Source organism: Heptranchias perlo, chromosome 33 (genome assembly GCF_035084215.1).
Source record: "Heptranchias perlo isolate sHepPer1 chromosome 33, sHepPer1.hap1, whole genome shotgun sequence".
NCBI classification, from domain to species: Eukaryota; Metazoa; Chordata; class Chondrichthyes; order Hexanchiformes; family Hexanchidae; genus Heptranchias; species Heptranchias perlo.
In genome coordinates, this window is record NC_090357.1 from 10,062,437 (window position 1) to 10,080,692 (window position 18,256).

General features: G+C 41.9%; 1 protein-coding gene across 3 annotated transcripts in view; it reads right to left on the minus strand.

Annotated features, from left to right (window-relative positions):
* The window catches only part of cadm1a (cell adhesion molecule 1a), a 303,930-nt gene that overhangs the window by 19,659 nt on the left and 266,015 nt on the right, over positions 1 to 18,256 (minus strand). For 2 of the 3 annotated variants that reach the window (XM_067970983.1, XM_067970984.1), the window contains one exon: positions 6,047 to 6,079. The exons of the other annotated variant lie outside the window; for it this stretch is intronic. In XM_067970983.1, coding sequence (XP_067827084.1) covers positions 6,047 to 6,079 — 33 coding nt within the window. The remainder of the gene's footprint in view (positions 1 to 6,046; positions 6,080 to 18,256) is intronic. 3 annotated transcript variants of the gene reach the window in all.

Below are 18,256 nucleotides of genomic sequence, written 5' to 3' on the forward strand. Positions count from 1 at the left end.
CAGGCAGGGCATTAAAGTTGAGGGCAAAGGTGACTCTGGCCGTTGCTGGCAGTGGCATCCGTATGATGGAGGTTCCCCTGAGCACGTAGGAGCAGCTCTCCTCTGTCACTGCCAGGTAGGAGTGGTTCGACATGAAGACATTAACATGGCTTCGTCCCCATGCAGAAGACCAGAGAACGCGAGTTTCCTGCATTTACGCCCGTTCGAGACAGGAGTAAATCTACGCCCGAAACTTAAGACGTTGCAGGACCCAAAGTCATTATTTCTGGTGTATCATAAAAAAAAGTTTTTGAAGTTTCTTTACTGCGACCTGCACTGTATTTTTAAATGTGTTTTATGGCATCAGAATCTTACATTAAAAAGAGAAAAGTTTCCACAATTGCATTTTCTTGAACATGCTGTGCTTGATGTGCATTAGTGATGGTTTGATGCTGGAAACTTTAATTTTCATTACATCAATAAGATAAAGAGGGACGAAAAGAAGGAAGGTGGCGTATGTCCCGCACCAGCCCCACGCCCCGATTGTTTGCGCTGATTTCCATTTATTCTGTATCGGTTTTTACATTCTGGTGAATGCTAATGAGATTCTCAGGAAATTTTGGCATAAATTGCCGTTGGTAAGATCTTGGCTCAAGTTGGATCGAGGAATACTTTCTTTTTCTGCAAATATCAACATGTCTTTAAAGGACAGACCCATCAATTCTTACTAGCCGATATCCAGAGTGACAGAAATCCAGTGACCAGACCCACTATTGGCAACACTTAAATGAGCTGTGAGCTTCCTGATGGATTTGTGGATAAATGTTCTAATTTACTGTGAGCGATGAATAGCAGGAAAGTCCTAGCTTTGAGCTGTTAGCTTAACCCTGCTAAAATCAGCTGTAGCACCCTGGGCTAGGGAGGTGGGGGAGGAAATCAGTTCGGGCCCCACTCCTAAATGCGATTCAGTGGGTCTAGCCAGGAAGTGGCTTGTGTGGATGTTGAGTAAGCAAAGGATCGAGCTTGACTGTGGTGCCATCTTCAGTTGAGAAGTCTGATACTCACTGCCTTCGTTCACACATTATGTATGGCCACTTCAAGAGGGTAACTGGTGCCTGTGGAACCAGAATTACTTCATCTAATTTGATCACAGAAGCAATAGATCGATTCCTGGGATGAGAGATTGAGTAGAATGGGCCTATACTCTCTGGAGTTTAAAAGAATGAGAGGTGATCTCATTGAAGCATATATAAAATTCTTACAGGGCTTGACAGGGTGGATGCTGAGAGGACGTTTCCCCTGGCTGGTGAGTCTAGAACCAGGGGTTGCAGTCTTAAGATAAAGTTAGATTAGGACCGAGATGAGGAAAAATTTCTTCATTTAGAGAGAGGGTTGCGAATCTTTGGAATTCTCTACCACGGAGGGCTGTGGATGCTCAGTCGTTGAGTGCACTCAAGACTGAGACTGGTAAATTTTTGGACACTATGGGAACCAAGGGATAGGGGGGGATCGGGCGCGAAAGTGGAGTTGAGGTGGAAGATCAGCCATGATCTTATTGAATGGTGGAGCAGGCTCGAGTCGCCGTACGACCTACTCCTGCTCGTGTTTCTTGTGTTCTTAACCAACAATTTCTCTGGAAGAGATGGTCACTTGTGGTAATCAAAAACGTTGATTTATGCCCGTTGCAAATAGACTAACAAAATGCATCGGTACCATCATAGACTGCTAGTTGGTACAAATTCTTCCATGTGCTTAAAAGGTGAGCATCTGTTGAGATGCAACAAAGGATTGGGGCTGCTGGGAAGAGAGAGATAAAATCTTGGCAAGTGCCTCAGCCTGTCACTGTTGAATGAAGGTCTGCAATAGCAGGGAGCTCCCTCTAGGTATTGCATTGCGGAGGGACGGAAGAAGGGAAGAGAAAAAGGAGACAAAACATCCTAGCTCCCCATACCAAGAGTTGCTCTAGTGTCGACCTGACAGATTGGCAGGGGCTGCAGGCCACAGCTCAAACGATCCAACTCTCCGGCCCCCGCCCCCAAAATTATGCATCTATTACAGAAATAATTCCATTTAATTCCAAACACAGATTTGGAATGTCACCTTGTATTATGTTTTTGTTTTAGCCAAACTTATGATTAGGTATATTATTAATGCACCTCTGATTACAATGGAGTGTTTAATTTTCCTTTCTACCTTATTCTAATTGACTGAAACCCACAAGCCAAGACAATCTGTAAAGTAAAAACTGCATATCTACTGCAATACTTTCAGATTGGCTACATTCAGTGACTGAATTGTGTTCTGCCTTCCTGAACCTCAGAAAAAGCATTAAGGCTGCAAATGCATTCATTTGTGTTTGTTCTGGAGAAGTGACAAGGAAAGAATGCACAGGAAATGGAGGGCAGCATTCTGTAAATGAATAGTGAGTCCTCTATTATCTCTCACAGGCAGAAAGTCATCAATCCCCAGCCAGGGGGAAAATATTTGCAGGCCAGGATGCAATGAAATCTGCGGCATCCTCAGCCAGACAATTAACATGTTAAATCCCGCCACTGGGGCTTTATTAACAAGATGATGTAACAGAGGCAGCTCCCTGGCTTGAATAATCAGTAATTCTCGTTGCCAAGAATTTAGCTTGGAACGTTCACAAAATTGAACTTCAAACACTGATATCTGTGCTTGTATTCCTTTCGGTCTTCTCTATAATTAACAGTCATTTTTGTTTAGTTTAAAGACAGAAGTGCTTTTTTTGCCCATTATGCTGGGTCAACCAGGTGAAAAGTGAACAATTACAAAAAATTAAGAAACCACAGGAGAGCATCTAAGTTTCATTTTAAAGTGGAGACTGGGGTTTGTTTTCATATTGTGAAGGAAAGAAACTTGTCCTGTAACAACCTGTTTACATGCAGATTATTTGAGACACAAGAGAGCAAACCTGTGGGAAAAACAAATGTTACTTTTATTGAAGCCTTTGTCATTTACGTTTTTTAATTTAGTGTTTTGAGTCTTATCACAAGTTTGTTTAAGCCAGTCTATTCCCCCCTCTTGTCTGGGAGATTCAGGTCGGGGTGTGTAGCTTCACAGATGCTGGCAGCACTTTGGCACCTCAGCCAAGCTACCATTTTGCATGTGTTAGCCCAAACAACTTGTATTTATATAGCGCCTTGAACAGTGAGCATCACAAGATTCTCAACCGTGGGAGACAACACAACCACGCCTGATCGTATCCTTACTTGATGCATTTTCATGGTGGGGGTGCTACCTGACAAACCTGGCACTTTTTCCAATCTGCATGGTTCAGTACCATAGGGCATGGTGTGCTTTGCCATTGACCCCTTGGTGGCTAGCTTTAAAAACTGCTTTATTTCAGGGATGTTGGTAACAGGCTGCAAAAATATGTCAGGGCTGCTTAAGATTTCAGTGGCACTAGAGAGCAACTGGGAGCTGCTGCTCCACATGCTCGCCTGAGCCAACCGTGCATTAATGGAAGATTCAGTGCAGAGTGAGGAGTTACCCTCAGGATTTCCACTTTCCGAAGAGCTTTGAAGACTTAAGTAATTGGTATCTCACAACAGACATTAGAGGATATCTCAACCGCTTTTTATTTGGTTTGTTAATCTTATTAATCTGGCTCCTTGTATTGATGCACAGAGTGTGGAAAATTAAATGCAGTATCGGCAGATTGTTCACTCTTTCAAACAGTATTTAAAGAAATATTTTTGCTGAGACAGGCAAAATACCTTAATTCCTTTAAAGCTCAATTTGCCCGCATTAGCTTAGGAGACTATTTTCTGCTCCTTCCCTCTCCTTCAGGTCTCTGTGTGCCATGCATCATTATCTATCAGACGGCATGATACTAGGCCGCTGCCAATGTTGCATTGTAACCACCCTAAAAGGGCCACCAGTGAAACCCAGGTGACTGGCACACAGACATATTACCCTTCTGGTCCTCAAGAACTCACCACACGAGGAAGTGTGGGTGCAAACCCATGGAGCAATGCATTGGATCACCAAACACTGTGCCATCCTGCTGGGGGATTTCTTTTCAGCACACAGAAAGCAAAACATATGCCCCTCGGCCAGACATTGTTGCACATTAACACAAATCCCACAATCTCAACTTTATTAAGACGACATCTGATTAACTCTCTTTGTATAAAAATAGAGGAAATGAATTAGTTGTTGTTCCCAGTCCAAATACAATCTATTTAAATTAAAACCTCACCTGATCTGGAGCTAAATGGGAGTCTCAGTTAAGCTTCATTCTGAGCAGCTGAATAGCACCATTAGTAAGCAGCAAAATTATGCACAGATTAGTAGGAGTTAAAAACACAAGCCTACCTCCTACAGACACACCAAAATTAAACTACACAGCTGTGGACTAATAACACAAGCAGTGTCTGCATCAAAACATCGTGCTGTTTCTGAAAATAATAAACGTCATCTGAGTGGCAAAACAAGCCTTAAAGTGAGACATTCAGGTGCAGCCTTTGGTTCAGTATCATTTTGGGAAGGGAGAATAAAACAATTCATGCCATAGACTCAGGTGACTGGGGATCAAGGCACTGAATATTGGAAGACAATAGCCCTCCCTCCCTTCCTATTGGTGAAGTGCAGCATTGTGTTGGTATTTGTCAACTGGCACAATGATTATTGGCAACTCCAGCTAAACCATGGGATGTTCTTATAAAAAAAAAAGGCATTGTGGAAAAACAGCTGACTTTACATCCAACTAAAAACGAAGAATAGATTTATACCAATATTGCGTTGCCATTGACTACCAAACACCCTATAATCCCCTCGCCAGATGTTTTCCCCATGCAACAAATGGCAAGACTGTTCATTCTTGACATCGGTTCATTGTATCAGTGGCATTATTAAAATTGTTGATACCTAATCTTCAACAAGCTCCGGAAGAGTTGCCGATTCTGAAGCCCTGAATGCTTCGCAGGACCTGGTTAAATCGCAGTTTTACACAGTGTTGGTTTTGGGATAGTCAAATTTTGTTTTTCTTTCAAAGCAAAAAGGGAAGTTTACCTTGGATAATTATTATTTCTATTTTAACAGTACTTGAGACTATATATCGAATTCCTTAAAACCAATGTGAAGAGTCATAATTTTTTGTAAACAAGAAGGCCACCATTTTGTAAATGGTTTATTTTCCCCATTCTATTTCAATTGGCAATCTGCAGTCAAATATTAATTATTCAGTTATTATGAATAAGTAGGGTTGGTGTAGTGACTATTAAGGAACCCAAGGCCTTCAACATTACTTTATTTTCATACGCTTTATAATCAAATAGCTCCACCAGTCATCAATGCAGACCATTGCTTCAGGCAATAATTAAGCATTAGCAGAAAGATGCAACTTTAAAAAAAATCTTGCAGACATTTTAAAAGAAAGGAAAACTGTGACACAGGATCTTGGGAGGCCAGTTACTGCTTTAGCCTGACTGAACCTTTGAAACAGCTTCACCTAGGTGCAAAAATCAGTAATATACCTAGAGAGGTGAGCGATCTGCCTTCAGTGTGCATTGTGGCAACAGTTATGAAACCGCCTTTTGGAGGCAGTCTCACAGCTCTTGGCCTTCACATTGCGTGCCACGTAATTGCAGTCCAGTGCAAAGCCAAATTTAAAAGTTTCCATTGTTGGGAAAGAGCCAAAGCTCCAGTCAGTTCTTCAGCAATCGTAAATTTAACCAGCATTCTACAGCTGCTGAGTGTGCTCCTTTGTGCCTGGACAGAGAGCAATGCAGGAACTGGCAGTATAACTTAGATCTGCCTGACCCTTGTCACTCTATACAGATACCAGTCATGTAGTGACACCCTTAGTTTCAGAACTAATGTTTATCTGATTAAATATGAACATTTTGAGGGCAGGGTAAATTAGAAGGATCAAGAGGTCAATTTTAAGTGAAGAAACTCTACATTCATGGTAGTAATCAATCAGACGCTTAAGAAACCAGAGAGCATGCCTGGTATTTGGATGCATCTGACCCAACCTCCCCCTCCAAGGCTTGTCTTGCCACAAAACAAACTGGCTAAATAAACATCAAGTTTTACCAACCGTGAGCTGATGGTTCTGTCGTCGGCGATGTGGCTACACACAGGGAACAGATGATTTGAGGAAGGGAAGAAACAGTAGGAGCAGCATGCACAGGAATGGGAAAAATGGAATAGAAACGTAAACAAGCATTCAAGAAATTCCATGACAACAAGCAACAATTAGATTGTTAAAAAATTTCTAACAAGTGGGGAAAAAAAACCTCAAGCTGTAAATAAAAAGAAGCCAGTGAATGATTGTCTCATCTTAAAGACCCAGTCACATGATACACTAAACTGCAGTTGTCAAGGCAACAATGATTAATAATGGTTGCAATGATTACATTAAAACCAGCTGATCAGCACAAACATAGGATCAAATCACTTCTTATTCACTGTTCCAGTTAAAATGCAGTTCTTTCATTTTAAAGAAAGAAAAAGAATGAACGTGTATGACCATTTCTTCAACATCTTTGGTCTTTTCATGTAGCACTGCATTTTATTAGAAGAAGTTAATGATAGGAATCAAGTTGACTGGTACACTAGCAACCTATTCTAATATTCTAGCACACTTCAAGCTGGGGGAGGGAAAAGGTGAGGCAGTACATTTTGTAGCTTATGAAAGATAAGTCATTGCGCAAAAAGAGAAAAAGTAAACAAAGAAAAATTTCCTAAATGGTTAAGTGAATTTTTAAAAATATTTTTTCTCCTGAATACATTAGATTTTAAATATTAATATTTTTATAACAATTAATTAAAAAACTGGGAGGACAGTTCCTAATTTAGTTGGCTTTCTACCTCAGTGCTGTCTCCTTTGGGCGAGGAAGGACCAGAACCGCCTGGTTCTCAGCATTTTTCCAAAATACCTTCGACATTCAGCAAAAGCCATATTTTATCACTTCTAATTTAATACATTATCCTGAAGATTTCATCTATCAATCCCTTCCGACTGACTTGTCTTACTTGACGACACATGGCCCAAAACAAGAATGCTGCATTTCATGTTCGGTCAAATCTATTCTCCCCTGCGGTTATATTACTTCATTTAAAGAAATAAACTTTTACATTAGGAAAAAAATCCATTCAAACACTACTTTGAACAATAACATATTGCAGCTTTAATTCAACGAGGCAGATGTTGACTCAGATCAATTTTAGCCCGGCTGGTCAGATAAAGTTTCTTGAGGTATGGGATTACAAATTGATGGAACAGTTATTCAACGCTGTGTTGGCTCTAAGGTCTGTATAGATTTCAAGTGCACACATAAATCGTTCTTTAAAAACTAGGTTATAGGTTCCTTTTTCCTAGTTACAGCCACAAATCTTAAAGCTGCCAATTAGCTGTATTGGGGAAATTTAACAAACGTGAACAAAAACAAAGTCCAAAGCGAATAGAATTTTCGAAATCATCTCCGGAAACAAACAATGCACCAGTCTGAACACTTCTTTACGGTTAGACTAGGGCTTTTCTGTATTACTCTGTTCTACAAGAGGTTGAAGAAGTGGGAGGATGGGGCTAACTTTCAGAAGGATTACCTTCTGTTGGTTGTTGCTGCTGCCCCTGGTGAGGAGAGGGAAGAGGGGTGAAGACAGGACTGTGTGTGTGTGTGTGTGTGTGTGCGTGCGTGCGTGCGTGCGTGCGTGCGCCTGTGTGTAAGGGGGACTAAGTTTTAAAATAACAACACCCCAGTGACTTGCCCAGGTCAGGCAAACTGCCTGGGTGAAGACTGTGGAGGAGGAGATGATGACTTGTCCTGCCTGGGTGAAGGTACGGCCCGACCTACCAAGCCCAGTTCGATTGGAACCCCTCTGTTTCTTCCCCCACCACTTTGCTGGAGACAAGTAGCCCTTCCTCCCACTTAACAGCTAATAATTATTGCTGGTCATTTAACACCTCTTGGCCTGGTGACTAATTGCGTTGACTGGCCAGTTAACACCTTGTGACTGGCCTGAAGCCTGAAGACTTTGTAAGATTTTCTTTTCATGTACACTACCAAATGGTAAACTGATGTTACCAGATTCTAATGATGCCTCAAGTTACAGGCACAACTCAAATCACTTCATAGACCTATCAAGGGAAAGGGAAAGACTTAGCAGATGCATCGCTCTCCTATTTAACAAGACAGCAGTTTGATGTCTTCTATTTTTTTAAGGCTTTGAAATTACCCTGTGAGATAACAATGTGATAATGCTGAATGCATTCATCTGAAGTTGTTTTGTTTGCTATTTTAGTGGAAGTGTAAAAAGTATTTTTTTTTAAAAAGACTTTACTACAACAGAGAAGAAATTTCAGACAAACACATGAACCATTTGTATGCTATTACCCTGTGTAATTTCAAAGTCCATGTGTTTTCATGTCTGTCACACAGGAAAATGATCAAGGAACCTTAAGGGGAGGGGGAGGGGGGGGGAGTGAAGGAAGAAGGGATCTGCTCATTTGTGACCGGTGAAGTGAAAGAATAATAAAATAACATTGCCCTTCAAACACTACTACTAGGGCTGTGGAAATCGATCTATACATTTACAGAATACAAATGCTCCTTGGGAAAGGGACAATTTAGTGAAATATTAGGTTAAGAAGCTAATGTTTTCAACAGTCAAAACCCAGGTAGAAAATAAGGTGTGTTACGGGAGACAAGATTTAGACAAAAAATATCAGAACTTAATTGCCCTCCATGAGGGCAAAAATAAAACAAATTTGCATTCCCTAAAACTGTGTGCTTTTGGGCAAAATGAACAGCTGTGAAAAATGTCATTTTAATTTACGATCTTTACAGATATACACAGTGTGGTTTCAAAAACTTTACTTTTCAAAAGTGTGAAAATGTGAAATTAATTACGTCTGGTGAAAACTGGAATTATTTTCTGATAATGAAAAGAAGATAATCCTGCAGCAATTGGGGCACAATTGTTAAGCCTTCAGTGATGCTGTTACTGCAGGTCAATTGATATCTACCTTGACACCAGGAAATGAAATAGTGAAGGGCAAGTGGGAGATACTGAACTGACTGATCTCATAGGATTCTGTTGACTCTGATTTTTAAAAAAATACCAGAAGTTGATTATAGGAAATTGCTGCCCAGGTTTTGGCAACAATTCACCTGGTTTAATCAAGTTATTGGAGAACTATCCTTAAAAGTATATGTCATATTACCATGTGTGCTGCGTATTATGAAAGCAATATATAATGCATTATAACTGATCAATTTTAATAATATTTTCTGTTCCTAATAGATTTTAATAACATTTATTGAGAATGCAAGGTATTGGTGCCCATTTTTGAAAGACATACAAGTAATAAAAGCAAAGGGATTTTTACCAGTGTTAATGTGAGCTCTAATTATGGGGTGTGTGTCCACTATAATACTTAGATTTTTAAAAGCAGTTCACTAACTTTGGCAGAGATACTGGCTGTATAGGATCAACTGCACAGATCCTTCTTAACAAACCATTATACACTGACCAGATTAATTTTGACATTTGGATTTGAGGCAGAGCTAATTGAAACATTTTAAGTGTGTGTGGGTTGGGGGAAAATAATATTTTAAATGTAAATTACTCTCATCTAGATCGGTCTAAAATATATCCTGCCTTGTAGGAGGTCTATTTAATGCAGTTGCCCTTGGTGGGCAGCTACTCACTAACTCGCTTGGGAGCCACTCAGCAATGTGGCCCATCAGAAAGTGCTTCCAGAAGGAACTGTGTACATCAGCTGCCTTTCTACTGCAGAATATCAATTGGAAGGTGACCAAGTTTGAAAACTTCAGAACCACTGGATACCTCTGTGCATATCTGTACTGAATTTCTCAAACAAAAACAGAAAATGCTGGGAACACTCTGGCAGGTTGGGCAGCATCTGGACAGAACAGGCATGTTTCAGGTGTGGCTCCTTCGTCAGAACTCCATGAAGTATGGGGGTGGGGGGAGAAAGAGAATCAGCTATAGCTTCCATTCCTGATCGCTATCTTGTGACCAGTTCTGATGAAGGGTCCATAGCTGAAATGCCAACTTGGCTGTTCTCTCCACAGATGCTGCCAGACTTGCCGAGCGTCTCTAGCATTTTCTGTATTTGTTTTGGATTTCCATATCTGCAGTATCTTGCTTTTAGTTCATATTGAATTTTCCAGGTTTACAGACCTTCTAATTGATATCCAAAAGCAGAAAGGGCACCAGTTTGTATTGCTTCTTATAGGACTACCGCTGTCTGGCAATTCACTCACAAAGCTGATGGCCTGGAATAGTGCTTCCCCACAGTGTTAGAGTAATTACTTACAATTTCATACTCCAGAGCTCCTCCAGACAACTTCGTTGTTAAGGCACTGTGGAACTGATCTATATAGACCAGGAAGGTTAGAACCGTGGTCTTTGCTGGGTTAACTGATCTCAGCCAGGGTGCTGCTTGGGCACTAAAATTGCCCTCAGTGTGCGTGGGCTTGAGATTGGGGAGGGAGGGGGGAAATCAGTTCCAGCTCCCATTTTTTGCTATCTTGTGACTCCTGTTGTGAAGCATGTAGAGGATAAGGACAGGATCAGGCGCAACTGTGATGCCATTCATATTCAAATAGCCTGCCAACACTCACATAAATAATCATGCATGAGGACAGGCTACTTGGGGGAGGTACTATTATTGCTGCCACCTGTGGAACTGTACTCCAGGACACGTCAGTATCTTGTTTTGGGGAGGTGGGGGGGGGGGGGATTTAGTATCTCCTATAAGGTAGGACTCTTAAGTTGACTTTTCTTTAAACTTACATAGACTTTCAATGTAAAGCATGCCTCTCTACACTTGCATTCTCTTTTAAGTTATTGATAAGAGCATCTGTTGACAGTTTTCCAGCTTCCAGCTGTGATTGAATTTTCATATGCTCTCGGGAGATGAGTTAAGTTAGGTGAAATTCTTGTTTTAAAAATGTCACTTGAAAAAACTTCTGTACTTTGACAATCCAAAGAATGTCAGAAGCATGTTAAACATTCAGTTAAGACACATCCTTCTGTAAGGTTCAACTGATTATGCTGTGGTCTGAATAAGTTACTGAATTATTTAGAAGTGTCCATTTTTTTTTCAGATCAAGCTTAACAATTTCAAATATGTCTGGTTATTTACCTAATCTTAGAAAACTTTAATCTTATCATTGATAATGTATTTATTTTCAACAAAAATTGAAATCAGTTTGAAATATTAATTTAAAGAACACATTTATGTCTGTGGTTAGCACACAAGACACTCTATTTGGATTTGTGCATGATAGAGAAAAAGCTTTTGAATAAAGGTAATTAAAAAAAAAATAATCAGGCCGTCAGAGGGAAAAAGCAACTGAGTGAAAACAGAGCTTTAGGTCTGATGTCGCTTTCCAGAGACAATATCACTTGTGTGTCCCCATCACAGTGATTGTGCAATCTAACGTGCACCCCTTCAAGATCATGAAGTGCACAGAAATGGATCAGATAAAAGTGGGGACTCAACAGATTGCCTGTGAAGCAACAACCTTCTCTATCACAGAGTTCAAATGGTGCTAAAATGTTAAAATTATTCTAGATTTAAAAGGATAATGGTCGGGGCAATTTATCTGGGGATGCTGCAAAATATGCTGTGAACATATTCGAAATTTTGCTGAAAGAAACACTTATTAAATAGGGATTCTGTTACATGCGTCATTTGGAAAATGAAAAAAAAAACTTTTTGAAGGCGGATGACTTTTCATAGAGCATCCTGCAGTATTGTTCTATGTAATGGGTGAGGTAATATTTGGGTTCCCTGGAGGCATTCATTTAAAAAAAAAACATTTTGGAATAATTTAGCATGCTGCATTTGGTTATTTCAGAACTTCATCAAAATAATAGGATAAATTACAAATGACTTATATAAGCCTATGCATGAAAATCTATCCTAAATATTAATTCTCTCTCCTTGAAAATCAATCCTTTTTTAAGCAGATTAGATTTAGAGAATGTATTTTGCTTGGTTTAATTTAATAATGAAAAAAAAACTTTAAACACAAATGAAATCTGAACGACAATTACTAACCAGGTATGAACAGAATTTGTAATAAACTGCATTGTCTACATATTTCATGTCTTGTTAGTATGCGTTCAGTGCAGCATTACAGGTATAGACCCAGAAATATTAATGCGGGGATACAGCAAGAATCCATAAAGTTAACCAACTAGAGCAGCAGGCTTTCTGCACTTGGTCAGAAGTATGCGGAATAGGATTATCACATTGGTATTTAAGTTTTAAATAGATATTTCATTTAATAGCTGTAAAGCATCATTAATTGCAAAACAGTTAATTAGCATGCTTTTGAGCATTGAGTGATGAGTTGCATTTATAGTTTTAAAAAAAAAGATAGAATAGATCACATCTGTCCTCAATGCGTCAATAAAATGGAAGTCTCACTGTTTATCCATCCCTTTCAAGGATAATGAATCGCATCTTCATCACTGGCAAACATCAGCTCTTGTACATGCCAATCACTTGAGCCCCAGGCAGGCTTTTGCTTATACATTTTGTTTTATAGTTTGAGAACTTTTTACACAGCATGTGGATTTAAGATCAAGGTTATTATTTTGAACAGAGCTGGAAGAACACGTCGTTTCATGGAATTTAGAGATTTTGGTTTGACCAAAGGACCATCAATCTAACAATACCCACTATATACAAACTATGGGCTTTGATACTTTCACAGCCAAATACATGACCTTCACCAAAAGCTATGATCTTTCAGTGCTATAATCAAGGAAGTACTGCTCTTTGGAGACGTAATTGTATGAGTTGCTTCTTCAGCACAGTGAAGACCACCAACTGGTCCTAAAACAGAAACTCAAAAAAATAATTCTTCCAGCTTTGCTTCAAAACAGAAGTAAATAAACTCTAGAAGTGTACAAAATATATGCAAATGTTGTTTTATCCACATCCTCTCATGCCCTGTAATATGGTCAAGGAGACAGGCAAGCATGTAGGAGCCTGGTTCCAGGACTCCACCAATGGTGGTGGCTGCTAATAGGTTCAAGTCAGCAGCTCTGGTTGAGTCTTCCTCCAGTTTCCCCTCCTCTGAAGTACCTACCTTCCATTTCGTGTCTCCTCATCACAACAGCCGAGATTGGGACCTGAAGAAGTGAATTTCTATTCTCTCTCTACGACACAGTACACGACCATGCTCTGCTGCCCGCACAATTCAATTTGTATCACTGTTAAGGGTTTCTTTATTTGGGGCTTCTGCTTGCATAAGTAGTAGTTTCAGCAGATCCAGATTAATGGAACACTATATGAGAAGCAGCCTAGGCTGAATTTGAAAAGCTTCAACCAAAAGACTCACAATTCTGAATCCTATTATTCTCAACACAAGGACACTGAATGAATGTGCCATAAATCAAAAGCAATTTATTATGACAATAATTTTTTTTTAAAAAAAAGGTATGTTTTACTCCTTCCAATCTTGGACCAACAAAATTGTGAAGTGTTTTGCGGCTGCAAAAATAACCACTCCTCACAGAAGAGTGCTTTGACAGTACGATTTTCAAAGACACATATGAATTGCTGCAATCTTAAAAAGCACAAAATTATCCTGTCATAACATTCTTGTTCATAATGAAGTAGGTGACAAGGACAAATAAGTCAATGCATATCCTGCAGGAACTCGTAAATGATAATCAGAAGAGAAACAGAAAAGCTGGTCAGAATTTGAAATGTGATGCAGGATATTTATAGGATAAAAGAAACAAAGCGACACAATGCAAACTGCACTGTGCCTGTCCGCAGTAAATATATAAAGAATTTATGCAGGCCGCAAGAATTGGATGAGAACAGCAGTTTGTGTTAAACAGGGAGGGAATCAATTTCATAAATTACCCTCAGTGATTATAATGAATATCTATTGCTTGAAAAAGTAAACCAAAGATTTAATTTAAATTGATCTGGTTGCATTTGGTCTTTGCAGCATTAAGGAGAAAATGGCAAATAACTGGTGAATCTTTTTCAGCAAAAATTATTCATCTTCAAATATAGTACTACAGTCCAATAGCAATAAGGATTTATTGGAAGGTCTGAGCATTCAATCAGCTGCAGACTATCAGAGCTTCAGGAGGCAATTACTAATGCCATGCAAACAGCCGACTCTTTCACTGGAACAGGATATCACTTTAAAAGAAAATCTCATCACACCAGAGAGAACGAAAAAGAGCATTTCTATGGTTAATGTTCTCAGGATGGCTGCCTTGATATCCTATTATACTGCAGTATCACTCTTGGTTTACCTGCACTGACTGAAGAAAGGGAAAAAAGTGTGCAGCATGAATACTCTAACCAAAAACATTGGTTAGAAAACTATTTTAATGGTATCCTCTTTTTTAAAAAAAACTGCAAAAACACTGTGGTTAAACACAGCCCCCCTAACTTTACCTGCACTAAAGACAAATGCATGATGAATGTTGAACTCTGCAGTAGAATAAGCAAATGAAAACTCGTTCAGAGAAAGGGCTGTTCGATTCCACAGAGCCTGCTGCAATGGCAGAGGATGTCTAAATAAGAAGAGTACAGCACCAGCTGGCAGACAAACTCATGTAGGGAAATTCATAACTTAGACAAACCGCCCACATCAAACAGGAACACTGAGCTCCTGTACGGCGCCAAGATATATATAAAGTACTTCAACTTGGGGACCTGAGAGGGCAGTTGGATGTTTCAGAGCCTTCAAAAGATAACTTTGGAAGAAATACTTTCAGAGCAATAACGCATCCACAGAGGGGACATTAAAAACATTTAAGATACTGAAGATTTAAACTAAACCTAACCCCTTCCTTTGCTAATAATTACCATTTTGGCCTTCCAGGCTACTCAGCTGCCATCAGCTTGCTGCAGGATCTGCCGATAAGCAGTGCCAGGTGGTATTATTATGTACTTGGCTTGGAATGAAACTTCCAGGCTTGCACAACCTTCTGATCTGCGCCCAGGATATCAGCTGAACCGAGAACGCTTGAACTGAAGGATCGCTGTGGCAACAGGAAAATACCGGAGATTTTCTTTGTCTTCCATCTTTTCTGACATCAAGCGATGGGGAAATGGAGGAAAACAAACAGTAGATTGCACTGAACGCAGTTGAAACCCAAGCTTGATCTCACCTAATCCCAACCTCTCGGTCTATCTTGGCTTCCCTGTTACTCAGTCAACCCTTAGTGTACGAGGATTGGGTTTTTACCTATCACTGTATTTTAAAAAACTTTCCTTAAGTTTTGACTTTTTAAAAAAAAGATATTTTGTCATAAAATTATTTTAAAAATCTATTCATAATAGTAACTTTCAATAGGGAATTGGATAAATATTTGAAGGGGAGAAATTTACGGGGGTATGAGGAAAGAGCAGGGGAGTGGGTCTAATCGGATTGTTCTTTCCAAGAGCCGGCACAGGCACAATGGGCCGAGTGGCCTCCTTCTGTGCTGCAAGATTCCAAGCTGCGATGAAAGGCAGTCCCCCATAGAGGTTAGTTTAGAAATAATTACTGTATACACACAAGATTAAATAAGTTTACTTATTGCTAGTAAATGGGAACAATTGGGACAGCTCTGACCAGAAGCCTGCCAATGGATAAATGCAAAAAAAATCAATTTTAATGTATAATAAGTTTTCTGTAATGGCTGTGAAATTGCTCTGCAGATGTCCACATGGCATGATCCCTTTTGCAATGGTTTCCTAATGGGCACTCATCAAGGATAACCATCAGATAGCAATTATGTTAAAGACTATCAACCTTGTTTATATATAGGTACACAGACTGAATTTGTACACAATTGATCTAAATGTTCTCCCTTTCAAAGAAATGCTTTTGCAGTCTCTTTAATGTTAAGGGAAAACCCCAATAACATTTAACAAATTGTATGATTTAAATTTACAAAAGGATCAAATTAATCGTGTATTTATTCTATGGAGCCACAGAAATTTTAGCCCACCACTCCAAAAACCCTCGCCTTCAATTTTCAGGGATTATTTAAAAAGGAAATCCAACTGCTCTCAAAGGAAAATTGCAAATTTGCGCCATTTCCCAGTACAGAAATTGCTCACAAAAGTGTGATCCTCTGTTTGAGAGGTCAACAGACACAGGGGGCCCGAATTTAGCAGGCCTGCGGGTTCCCAGCGGGTGGTCCTCCGGGAGCGTGGTCAACACGCTCGGCGAAATTAGTGGGTTGCCCACGCGATCGTAGCAGGCAACCCACTAATAGGAATCAATTACCTGCTCCTCCGGGGTCCACGGCGCTGGCCTGCGCGTCGGTCGGGCTGCGCATGCGCAGTACGATCTGTCAGCTGGAGGCTCTCTAGTTAAAGGGGCAGTCCTCCACTGACAGATGCTGCAACCAATGGGACAAATTGCAGCATGGAGCAGCCCAGGGGGAAGGCTGCTCCCAGTTTAATGATGCCTCACCCCAGGTATCATCAGATGGGGTGAGGAGGAGGGGGAGGACACAGATCTTCCCCCCGGCGGGCGGGAGGAAGCGGCCTGCCTCTGCCACCAAGAAGGCCTGGCTCGAGGTGGCAGAGGGGGTCACCTGCGCCACCAACATATCGCCCACCTGCATACAGTGCAGGAGGCGCTGCAATGACCGCAGTAGGTCAGCCACAGTGAGAACACGAAGTCTTTCCCCTACACTCCGTCTGCCACAACACTGCCCCCACCCCACATCTCCTTCGGCACCGCCAACACTATTCTGTCACATCACCCTTCATACCCACTCACACCCCATCCTCATCTTACCTCCACCTACTCACCTCGCCAGTACTCACCCTGCCACTAACACGCAACCCACTCCTCATACAATCTCATTGCTCCATCCCATACTCACCCTCTCGTGCATCTCCCTCACGGCCAGCCTCACTCAACCTGCCACCACCTGTGCTGCAGCCACAGGGCATGCATCACATATGTGCAGTAGGCAGCGTAAGGCAAACGTCTCGTCACCATGAAGGGGATGCACAAGGGTGTCTGAGGGTTTGTCATGGGTGTTACCCATATTGAATTTCAGAGCAACAAACAGCACACATTATCTTGACACCACCACTGCCATGTCTCCGCGAATCCTGTCCGTTGTGTCCAATAATGCCCGCTCCTGGGTATCACTATGAGGACCCACCACTGATGCCACCCATCGTGTTACTGCAGAGTAGGTGCAGGTGTATTTGCAGGGCTCGTCCGCGCAGACGACTGAGAGACATCGGCGGTGTAGCCGGCTGCACCCTGGAAGGATGCGGAGGAGAAGGTGTGGAGGGCAGTGGTGACTTTGCCAGCGACAGGTAAGCAGTTGGTGCTGGGGCCAGCCAGGAGCAGCTCGGCATGAAAGAGGCTGCAGATCTCCACGACTACATGTCAAGCGAATCTGCGCCTCCCTGTGCACTGCTGCTCGGAGAGGTCCGGGGAGCTGCGCCTCGGTCTGTGGACCCTGTGGCGAGGGTAGTGCCCTCTGCGACGCGTCTCTCTCTGCGGTAGCCCTCCCTCCTGCTGTGCAGGTGGGCGTGCAACAACACCGTGTTGGGGGGATCCACGTCTCTGCGGCGGACGGCGTGGACTGCGAGGCTGCTGGTGCTGGTCATGCTCTTCGTCCTCCGAGGGTCTCCACACACCACCCAACTGGCAGGTGTTGGTCTGAGGGGTTGTGCAGGGTAGGTGTGTGGTTCCTCGGACTGGGGCTGCGGTTTCGTGTCGGTCTGTCCTCTGGCTTGGCGGGGGGTGGTGGAGGGCAGGGGTTGCCCTATGTGACGCGGTGGCCTCCTGCGTGGGTGAGGGCTCTCCCCCGTGGAGCGCACCTTGGCACCTGCCACAGGCTGCTGGCTGCAACACGCCTGGTTGGAGGGAGACTGTTTCCCCCAGTGTGGGAAACTCACTGCCTTGAACCGAAAATCCCACACTTCCTCTTTTGACAGCTGCTTCAGCTCATTAACTGACCACAACGAGCAAGGTAAGTACTCTCAAGTGGAACCCCGCTGGCTTTAATTGCCTGCGGGATGCCCACCAGCGGGGCTTGCGTGCGCAGCCCCGCACGTCAGCACGGTACCCGGAAGTGGCCGGGATTTCGTCGCGATCCGGTCACGTGACCGGAGATCGGGATTTTCGGGGCCACCCCGCTGGGAACCCGCCGGAAACACGATCCTAAAATCGAGCCCAGGGTGTCTTCCTCAGATTCTGTTGCTGATGTTTCCCAATTATCAGTGAGCAGGTAGACTTGGCAGCTGGAAATCCACCCCAGCTACTAC